This window comes from Helianthus annuus, chromosome 6, assembly GCF_002127325.2.
Source record: "Helianthus annuus cultivar XRQ/B chromosome 6, HanXRQr2.0-SUNRISE, whole genome shotgun sequence".
NCBI lineage: Eukaryota > Viridiplantae > Streptophyta > Magnoliopsida > Asterales > Asteraceae > Helianthus > Helianthus annuus.
The window spans coordinates 8,100,301-8,112,153 of NC_035438.2; the positions used below are offsets into that span (position 1 = coordinate 8,100,301).

Below are 11,853 nucleotides of genomic sequence, written 5' to 3' on the forward strand. Positions count from 1 at the left end.
TTGGTTTTCATCGAATTCTAGTTGGAATTCGCGTGCAGGTGACCCGGCGCACAGTCAGGATGCAATACTAGCTTCTATTGAGGACTGGAAGGGGGTTCAGGATCAAGCCATGTTTTAGCCGGCGAGCATTATGATGGGGGTTCTTGGTTGGGTGTATATATATTAGGATAAGTATAACACTTTATAAAGGTTAATTTTTTTACTGATCCTGATCATTTTTTTGGTTTTTGAAGTTTATGATCAGGATTTATCCTTATTTTGTGATGTTTATTAGGATGCTTATTAAACTGTGTTTTACTTATAAAGTGGATGCTAATGGTGGTCTTTAATGGTTAAATGAAAGTGTTAATGATGCTTATTACACTATGTTTGAAGTTATTAAACAAGGTGTGACTTATAAAGTGGATGATAATGACTTTGATGAGCTTAACTGTGTTTGGTTGTCAAACATGATTCTAAAGTTGGGTTAGAATCAATTGTGCTTTCTATGATGTGCATTAGCATCATGTCAGTAGCATTTTGATTAGATTACATGCACATGAGTATTGCAGTTGCATATTATGATTTGAATGCACATATATCAGTTGGGATTTCTATGCTGTGCATTAGGATGATGTCAATAGAATCTTGATTAGATTACATTCAGTTGAACAGCTGCTACACATTATGCTTTGAATGCACATAAGCCTTTTCTCATTGCATGCACAATTGGACTTACTTAGAAGTTGAACAGTTGCTGCACATTATGTTTTGAATGCACCTAAGCCTTTGAACATGAAATATTGGCTGGTTCTTTTCTCACTGGATGCACAATTGGACTTACTTATAAGTTAAACATGCATGATAGAATTTGTTTTACACAATTGGATTTACCAAACTCGGGAACAGGGATGATAGACTTTGTTATGAATAGTTCGATTTAGCAAACTCTCTAACCGGGTGATAGGCTTTGTTATGCATAGTAGGATTTATCAATCACTTGAACAGGGAGCATACACCTTGGTATGGATAACATGAATTATTTGACCAGATAAAAAAGTCAAACAAGTGATAGTCAAGCCAGTTCAAGTTATGATAGTAAAAGTCAAATTGTGTTGTGAAGGTGAAATCCAATTCAAGTTCTAAAACTCAAATCAATTTAAACTGCTAAAGGTCAAACAGGTTGAAGAGAAAAAAGTCAAACTCAGTTCAATTTATAAACTGCATTCCAATTTTGGTTACATGTGTTGATCTCTTGTTGTTGTTGTTGTTGTTGTTGTTGTTGTTGTTGTTGTTAGTACCTTGATATTGTTGTTTAATTAATGGCTAAAGGTGGTTTGTTACTAGATTAGGAAAAACTTTTGAACTTTGAGGGAATTTAAGAAACATACCTGCAGGGACCGAAATGGTAATCAAAATTGTGAGGTTATTTTTGTCTTTTCATAATATTACAAACGGTCGTTAGTGGGAGGGATCTGATTGCGAGCAATTGACAACCACGGGGACTTGATTGTTCCTTTTTTTTCAATGATTGGGTGTAGACCTCAGGGACTGAAATTGTACTTTGCTCAATACTTTATAAAAGTACGTCAAATATCATTTTTTAAACGGTGATTAGTGGATTACCTTAAGCGCAGCAGATGACTCATTGGTCACAATGCTTTTTTTTAGAGCGTATGTTTTTTTTTTTTTTGTTGCAATTGACACCTTTGTTTATTTTATGTAGGTTTAAACTTTAAAACAAACGATTTAACTTTCAAATGCCAAATGAGCTAAAGACTTTTTTTTTTGAACGGCAAATTTGGATCACTAACGGACCACTAGAGTATCATCGTGTCATCAACGGAACCACCCGATCATATACACCAATTCAGGAGGAAACCCAATAAATATGGGAAACCCCCCTTGTGGGAATCAAACCCATAACTTATTGGTCTCAAAGTCTTATCCTACCCCTAAATTCTACTAGGCTATAAAGCCATGGCCAAGACTTATTCAATGTAATTTTTGGGCTTAAATACTTTGACCATTAACATGGGTTTAACTTTTTTTATTTGCTTCGTTGTAAGCTTAAATATTTATGTTGTTTCATTTTATTATTTAGATTATACTATACGTCTATATATTTTTTTAAATCATTTTTCTTGTTTTGGGTCGTTGTCAAGATTTTATAGGTTAGCATCAAAAATTCATGGGTGTCATCGGACTTTTATCTGTATATAACACTAAAAAACGAACTTTACGGGGTGCGGCCGACATCAAAAATTCATGGGTGTCATCCCTTAGGCACGCCCCTATTCAAACGATCGAAGCTGATGCAATTGACATTCCAAGAATAATCACAATCATCATATGGGGATGTCCCAACGGTTGCACTGATGCTTTTTTTTTAAACGTGAACTTCATTAAAACCACCGAATCTGAAAACCGGGACAGAAAAACAAACAAACCAACTTACATATTAACAAATTTATACCAATATCCCAGAGAAAAAAAAACATTTCTTAGCCCTATGTTTTGAACCATAAAAATCTAATGCACTGATGCATTAGATTATAATCTTTAAGCATAATTTACAATCATCATATGGGGATGTCTAAAGTTATGTTTTTTTTCAAGACATACCCAATTACCCACCTTAAGAAATTCCTTTATATTTTTTTTTTATTTTTTATTTTAAGTCTGAATTGGTATTACTTTGAAGTTGTTTGGCATTTTCACATCATACCAGGTTTACAAGATCCATCCAAATCTGATTACTGTTTGTATCTATTTGTTTAGAATTTGAATTTGGACCTTGTAAATCTCTGTCGGTACTACTGTTTGTTTGTTTGGAATTTGAAGCATGTAAATCATAAGGATGGTGGTGACCCATGTCGGTAATGTTATTTGTTTGGAAAAAAAAAGGGAGGGAAACACCAAAGCGGAAAATTAGGGGTGTGCATAGGTCGGTTTGATTCGGTTTTTACCATTAACCATAATCATAAACGCTAGCTTTGGTTATAGAATTCCTTAACCATAACCGCACTTCGGTTACGGTTAATCGGTTATGGTTCGGTCGTGGTTATTTCAGTTAATTAATCAAGCAAGGTTTGAAATAAATAGGGGCGTGCAAGGTTTGGACTTAGCTTGAGCATTTTTTTATAAGACAACTGAAACTACATTATTTAGTTAAACTACCGATATAGAATTCCTTATTTTTAATAAGGTAATTCTCAACTAAAAAAAGGTACAACCATAACACCTTGATTATTCATCAAAATAAAGGGAATTTACACCAACATCATTTTGTTACTAACATACTTTTATCTTAGTAAAACTCTCTAATGTAAAACATAAATCCATTATATAGAATCTACATTACAAATTCGGTTCGGTTTCGGTTATATTGGTTAACCAAAGCTTCATAACTGTAGCCATAACCGATTGATCGGTTAAACAAAGTTTCATAACCATAACCATCGCTTATCGGTTTAAGGCAGTTCGGCTATCGGTTATGGCGATTAATTTGCTCACCCCTAAGGTAAAGTGCCAAAAATCCAAGACAAATACGGTTTATTGAACCGATAAATTTGGTACGGTATTTGGTACACACTTCTGCTGAAATTTGGCATCGGTAATTTCGTATACATTTAATCCACTTAACTTGTTTTTTATCTATCTTAGTATCGTATACATTTGTTATGTTTGTGAGAAAATATAACCCTAACTCTAAGTCACTCGTTCGACTAAAAGATCCAGCCTCTCACCCTTACCTCTAATCGGTTGTGCTTCTATTATAAATATTGTTTTGAATAAAAGAACAAGTTTTGCAACTCCAAACCAAACGAAATCTTCATTTCAGTTGATATTATTACACTAATTTCTACCTATGTAGATTTAAAAACCCTTAATCAATATAATTAAGGATGAAATGAAAAAAAAAATAAAGACAGCGACATAATTAAATCATATGAAAAACGAGTTGAGAGTAGAGGTGCATAAAAAAAACCGAACCTGAAAAAAAAACCCGTCCCTGGGTATTTTAAAAACTGGGGTTTTTTTAATTTTTATACCCGACCCAATCCGTAGGTTAGGGACCGAGTATGCATATCCTCATCAGAACCCGTACCCCCGAATTTTTATGTACCCATTCCATACTTACCCGGGTTTAATTTATACCCGTAACCGGGTTTTCGCAATACCTGGAGCAGGTATTCAAAAAAAACTCGGACCGGGTTTTTTCGTGTATGAACGTTAGAGCATGCTACAATCCACAGTGGACTGTTAAAGGGTGTTGGGGCTTTATTTTTGGCAGATTTCAAGCCCTAAAAGGGGTATAAATAATGGTTTGATGTTTGGGTAAGTCACACCACTTGAAAATACACCGAAAATCACCAAAAACAAAACGCTCCTAAAAACCCGATCTATACCCGAACTCGAACCGTGCCCGAGCCATACCAGAACCCGGAAATAGGGTATTCCAATACCCGGTATACAAAACTCGAACCCCAACCCTACCCAAAACCAGGTACACAGGGTATGGATTTCCTGGCCAGTACCCGGATCCGATCCCGACCCGGGTATTGGCAATACCAGAAACTTAAAAAAAAAAAAAAAAAAAAAAAAAAAAAAAAAACCCGGTTTTGTGCACATCTAGCTGAGAGCCTTTATGGACCAAACAGCTGAAACAGCATATTTGCCACATGTTTGGATTTTTAGAAAAACTCATTATAGATATGGGCTACAAGAAGCCCACTCGATTTCATCGAAGAATGATTTTGAGAGATGGGCTTGGTGAATTTAGAGGAATTGGGTATTGAAACATGTGTGATTTCTCCTTTGTACATGTACAAAATTTTTAAAATACAATCTCAAGTGACCAGTCTCAACACTATTTTAACAATCAAGTAAGGATAAAGATGTGTTACATATGAAATTTTCAGAGTATAAAAACAAGGTGTATAACTATTATTATAATTTCATATAAAGTTTTTACACATATAATATTTGTTACATATCTCGTTAGTTGAATCTGTATAACCTACACGTATAAATCAGTTTATATTTTTACAACAGCTAATTTACACGCCCTCTAAACCTACGCGTACAAATCAGTTTATATTTTTACTAATTGCTTATCAACTTAAAGAGGTGAACTAATCATCCATCTCAATAACAGAGGCGCAACTTTCAAGTGGCCAGGGGGCGCCCGACCCTCCGAACTTTTCGCTAAGTAGTCTTATGTATGTATGTACGTTTCGTATAGAATTTTTTAGGTATATACGTTTTCGACCCACTGGTTTTATAAAAAAATTACTTATATAAAATTTTTAGGTCCGGTGACTTCCAACCTCCCGGTGAAAAATTTCAAGCTTCGCCACCGAATACAAAACTCTCTTTAAATCGTTACCCATGTTCAAACAAATATAAAATGTTACGTTGGATCTATCACAATTTCTAGAAAAATTCAAGAATGCCGTGCAGTCCAAGTAACGTCATCCACGTCACCTCATTTTCACGTCTTCTACGTGGGGTATGTTTGGCATGAAGCTTTTAGGGGCTTTTAGGAGCTTCTAGCTTTAAGCTTTTAAGAAAAGCTCATATTCAATAAAAAGTCTTGTTTGGTAGAAGGAGCTTGAAGCTTTTAGGTTAGGAGCTTGAAGCTTTTGGTTGAACGCTCCTACTAGTAGCGTTTAGAAGAAGCTACAAGCTTTTAGAGAAAAATGACTATTTTAACCTCTAAAGATAATTAACTTTTTAATAAACAAACTTTTTAAATGTTTAGTTATGTCCATTTTGGTCATTTATACAATTTATTAAAAGTTACAGCTACTCTGTCAAACACCAAATATATCTAAATAGCTACAGCTACTAGCTACCAGCTACAGCTATCAGCTACCAGCTTCCAGCCACCAGCTAACAGCTTTCAGCCACCAGCCAACAGCTACTTTTGCCAAACATACCCGTGATCATCCATCCCCATGCATCCCCTCTTTTTTAACCTCAAGAACCTACACTTCCGTTATCTCACACTAACGCCGGCTACTCCACCGGGTCTGCCCTCACGTGCATACCACGTGTCCTGCATTCTAATCAACTCCGTCAACTAACGGCTTCATTATGCACTATACAAAGTTATTACAACCTCTAACAAACTACATCTGTTCTTAAACTTCTAACAGAATTTTAAAGAAAAACGATGTCATCTATTCTTTTCCGGACCGGTTCTGGGACGGTTAACCGGTCTATATCGCCTGGTTCTGTCCCACTACGACACGGTTCCTTTTCTAGTTGTGAGAAGTTTGAGTTTTCGCCTTTGAAGGTGACCAATCTACGCAGACTCAACAGAGCTATATCGGAGCCTAAAACTATTTCTAGATTAATGTCAATAAATACCGGATCACAGACATTTCCTGAAATGTTATCCGAGGTGGATGAGGAGTTGTTGCAGGATGATTATTCTTTTGGATCGTTGAAGTTAGCAGAGAAATGTTTTGATCGGATGGTTGGGATTTCGGCTGGTGGAATCGCAGCCAAGGAGGCGCAGTTTAGTGGAGTTGGTAGTGGAAGCGGACGAGGTCACGATGGTTTTGGTTCAGGGCGATTTTCGGGTGGAAGTAACAATAAGAACGAAGGGAAGAAAATTGGCGCGCGTTATAGGAAACTGTTGGAGTCGAACCCTAACGATCCTCTTCTTCTTAGAAATTATGGCAAATTCTTACATGAGGTATACACATTTTGATCCGTATTAGATTTGCGAGTTTTTTTCAACAAAATTTATGCTGGAATGTCATGGAAAACAAAACTAAATATAGAGGCATATTTAGTTTTTTTTATATATAAAAAAATAATGAATCCAAGCTATTATAGACGGTGGCGGACCCATGAATTTTTTTCTGAGGGTGCGGAACTGCGGATGAAGGGTTCAACCATATTTTCAAGGGGTGCGATCGAGTTTTTTTGCCTAAAAAATACACTAATTTATTTTTCACGGGGTGCGCTCGCCTGCCCACCCGTCAAGGTAGGTCCGCCCCTGATTATAAAAAAAAAAAAAACTTAATTATATAGTTTTATGATGTATGTTATGTAGAAACTCGTATACTAGACTAGTTGAATAAATTAAATATTAAGTAGCTAGTAATTAATATATATGAATTGTAAAACAATATACTAAGCTATGATATACATTTTTAAATTAAGAAATAGAAGACGAAGGGTTAAATTAGAAACAAGACTAAAAGAATATTTGAATAACAGAACTGTTACACGTGACACAAACATTTAGTTATTTATTAGGTGTAGATTATTTCATCGTCAATTAATTTGGTGAATCTGTTTTGGTTACTAACTACAAGCAGTTTCCTGAGTCCAGGTAGAAGGAGACATTGTTAAAGCAGAGGAGTATTACGGAAGAGCAATACTAGCGAGTCCTGGAGACGGGGAGCTTCTATCGTTGTACGGCAAATTAATTTGGGAAGTACATGGAGATGGAGAGAGAGCACAATTTTACTTAGATCAGGCCGTTAGCGCCTCTCCTGATGATTGGTATGTTATAAGTTATATTCCTTGATGAATCAATCTCATTTTGATCAATCTAGAAACTGAAACATAAATGTAATTAACTAATTGTTGTCTGGAAAATGGCAGTATGGTGATGGGATCATACGCGCAATTTATGTGGGAAGTAGAAGAAGATGAAGACATTGAAGAAGAATCCGGATCTAAGGTGTTGGTTCCTGCAGCGAAAGCGATATGATGGTTGCAGCTTTGCAAATTTGGATCGAGCTTATTTCGGATCATCTCTGTAGGATGGATTGACTATTGAGGAATAGTTGGTAATGATGTTTAATTATGTGAAGCAAAGTACCTAGATTAACAAGTAATAAATTGGAATGATCATCTAACATGATATATAGCTCAAGATGATGTTCCTAGCTTGAGAGATTTGAAAGCGTCTTCTATTTTAAATTTGCTTGTACATAATGGGAGGGTTATGACTTATGGCCAATCTGTTTAATAAAATCAGATCTCACTCTTCTGAATCAAATACCCTCTAATCTTATTTCTAAATCTACGCATTTGTTCATTGTGGGACTAGGCCACTCTATCACTTGGGGATAAACACAGCATATACACCTTGATACCGCTAGCCTACAAGCCCTTTGGTGTCAGTTAATGTAAATGTTGCTATGAAAACCCTTTGAGTTAGATTTGGGTGAAAATGAATGGGACTACGTTGTTGGTATCGATGTCACGTGACGTCGGTAGAGAAAAAATTATATGTAACTTGTGTATCCGAAGATCTTATGATCAGTAGGTCATTTGATGGTGCTTAACGTGTTTAATATCGTTTTTATGTAATTTTTACGCCGGACACGTTTACTTTGTGAGTGTTTGTGATTTGCATGCTTAAACACGCTAAAAACGTGTTTTGGAGACAATCGGAAGAAAACACGAGGCTTGAACGCAAAAACGAAGATTTAATCGGAAAGTTGGAAAAGTGAAAATAGAGGAATAAATGGCCAAAGGGAGCCATTGAGGACCGTAATAGAGAAACGGTCGATGTCCTCGAACAAGGGGAGTCAAAAGTTAAAATCTCGGCAAAATGGCGCTACGGGCCATAATGCTTTGGAATACAGTCTGTAAGCAGTTGAAATAAAATCAGAACTTTAGAAAAGGTGTTATGGACTGTAACGGCTTTTGAATACGGTCTATAACCATCTTGAAAATTTGGAAAAAAAAAAAAAACGAATTTTCCATTATGAAGTGTTTTGACGATTTTGATGATTCAAAAGCTTCAAATCATCATTCCATCCCCAAAATTAAACCTGAAAACATGAAGAATCAAGATCAATCACCAAAGATACAAGGCTAAATCAATCTCGATCATCTCTGGGCCTAGGGTTTGCGTTGGTAATTGTGTTTAACTTATTCTTACCTACTTTTGGATTTAGACTTTGTTCTAATCTATTGTTTTCTTAGGACCTGGAACTAGTAATTGAATTAGGTAGATATTTAATTTGTTATTCAATGAATCATGTCGTTTCATTATCTATCGAATCAAGTAGTTCAATGAATCATGTCTGTGTGATTCACAATTGGTAACAAACAAGTTTACATGATGCTCTTCACACTACCTAAAACCCAAGAGTGACAATCTTACTAGTATTGTTTTCAAATCAATCAACTTCAGTTTTCATTAGTTTAGTTAATCAATCAAAACCAAATTCAGTCTCAAATTAAGTTTTAGAATACATAATCAGACAACAGCCAATCCCGACCACTAGCTCATTGTGTATACGATACCTAACTTACCGTAGCTACCTAGGTTAATTAGGTTTTTGCATGACCCCAACAACAGGTCTGCATTTCTTGACAATGGCACCTTTAAAAAGTTTATTATCATAATTTAGCACAAAAGTTATCATAATTTTGCACTATATGGCACCTTACTCGTGTCTACATCTCTATGTTACCAGTACCTCATGTGTTCAAATGTGTACCACTATATTTCCTATATTTGTTATTGGATTTGGTTTAGGCTTACTAAAGGCTATGTATAACGGTTTCACCTATCTTCACTGTAACGGAGGCATGAGCTTTCATTCACTTTTAATCAACTTTAGTGTGTAATGACTTCACAAGTTCACTATCCACGAGCCATAAAATAATATTTGAATCTAATAAATAAAAAAAAAATTAAAGGAAAGTATGAGGTGATTGGTTGAAAAGCTTGGGTCCACGCTCCTCTCCTTTCACCTCCGTTAACGCCCCCAAGGGGCGGTGTATAAGACCATGTGTAGTGGTAGAGGGTTATAATGCCCCCATCATGGGGCATTATACGACACGTGGCGTCCTAGTCAGCAAGGGGGCATTATAGCAAAAGTGGCGTAGTGGGGCATTATGCCAATAACCCCCATTCAATCATTTCACAATTATTTTTTTTAATTTAAAACATAAAAAAAACTTCATTAATTTAAAAATAAAATTACATTACTTGAAATAAAAATAAAAAAAAACAGAAAAAAAAAACTGAAAAACAGAAAATAAAAAAAAACAGAAAAAAATAAAAAAAACAGAAAAAATAAACTTAAAAAAAATAACATGATCTAGAGTCCATATTTTTCTCTAATTTTTTGGCGACGCATTTGCGCAAGGATCAACGCATCGCCTTGTAGGTGGTCGATTGGTTTGGACAAAAACTCGATGTCCTTTTCCATTTGCCTCGCCTCTTGCATCTCGTTAAATTTTTTCGTTTCGGCCACTCGTTCCTTCATAATCTCATAACGTTGGTGGCCGAGGTCGCGAATGTCTTGGAGACGACGGTTCATCTCCTCGAAATCTTCCTTTAACTCGAGATCTGAAGACGACTCGACCGTTTTTTTCCCGGTTCCCTTTCTTCTACCGGTGGGTCGGACCAACTCTTCTTGAATTCCCTCATCAACGTCCACCGCCTCATTTAAATCAACGTTGCGGGCATCCGATGTCGGAGTTGACGGGTCAACGGAGGATGATGTTTTTGACCTTTTAGCCCGACGTCTACTACTAGACGTCATTGGATTAACTACCGCCCACTTTGGACTTTTTCGTAGTAGCTCCCAACACTTATAGTACGTGAAAGGGCATTTTGTCCTCTCGTACTCCTCCAAACTCTTCGTTAAAACCCCCACGTCACCTTCACCGCTCGGCCGATTATCGTAGTTACGTTGGAAGACTTCTTGGAACCCATGACACTTGTTGTTGATGTCGGTCCATTTGCTAGAAATGGAATCTTTGTCCCGATGTTCGCCTTGACCCCACGTGCTAAAGAAGAGTGCACGAACCCAATCCCAAAAAACCGGACCCGTTTGAAAGTTTGCTAAAAAAAAAAATAATAAGTTGTATGTTAAAAATTAAAGTAACAAAATAAGTAAAATAATATTTATATAAAAAAAAATAGTTACCGGTCTCTTCGTCCTCCGAAATGTCGACAAACGCCCGAGTCAACGCGAATTCCTCTTCCTTCGTCCATTTAATGATATTTTTTGTACGCCGCAGTGCGTCCTTATCCTTCTTCTTATGCGACCTTTTGCCGCGTTTCGATGTTTCTTGCACCGGTTCGGGTTGCGTCTCCGGTACGACTTCCACATCGGGTTCGGCTTCGGGTTGTGACGGTTGAGACCCGCCGGCTTGACCATAGCCGAAAGTGGGAGGAACAAACGGAGGGGCGCCACTCAAGTAAGCCGCGTAAGTTAAAAAGCTCGGGTCCATGTCTTGAAGGTTGTACGGGGTTTGCGGTTGGGTTGTGTTCGGGTTTGTGGGTCTTGCGGGGACACCAAAAGGAGGGCGGTATGGATGCATGATTGTATAAAAATTAGAAGAAAGTGGGATTTTTTTTATAAAAATTAGAAGAAAGTGGGAGAGAAAGTGGTTTTTTTATAAAAAAAGGTGTGAATGTGGGGTATATATTTATAGTGGGAATATTTTAAATTAAAAAAAATAAATAAAGAAAGTTACCGTTTGACAACGGTCAAGTGGGGCCCCCTCCTTTTTTTAAGCGTTATAATCAAAACGCCGGGGGGATTTTTTTTTCGAAAATCACGCCCCAAAACACCCCCTGTAATGGGGGGTTGGGCGTTATCGGGCGTTATTTAGCAATTTTTTTTTAAAAAAAAACGCCCCACTACGGACAGTCTAACGCTATTTAACGTCAACCTCACCGGGGAGTTAACGGGTTACACACAGCCTAACTCAAATCTCTCAACCCACTTATTTACTCATCTTTGTTTAATATATTTTCTATAAATATATTTTTGATGAAAAAACTTTATTTCTAACTACTAAGTTAAGGCCACGTGTTGCGCCGGCTCAACCGACTCGTATCGAAACCAAAAAACCATAAAAATGAATACC

The 11,853-nt window shown here is 36.6% G+C and overlaps 1 protein-coding gene across 1 annotated transcript; it reads left to right on the plus strand.

Moving 5' to 3' along the window:
* Positions 1-5,932: 5,932 nt before the first annotated feature.
* LOC110863718 lies at positions 5,933-7,988 on the plus strand. Its single transcript, XM_022113056.2, has 3 exons — positions 5,933-6,688; positions 7,334-7,506; positions 7,609-7,988. The coding sequence occupies exons 1-3, from the start codon at positions 6,161-6,163 to the stop codon at positions 7,715-7,717; spliced, it is 810 nt and encodes a 269-aa protein (XP_021968748.1). The 5' UTR covers positions 5,933-6,160; the 3' UTR covers positions 7,718-7,988.
* The last annotated feature ends 3,865 nt before the right edge of the window (positions 7,989-11,853 follow it).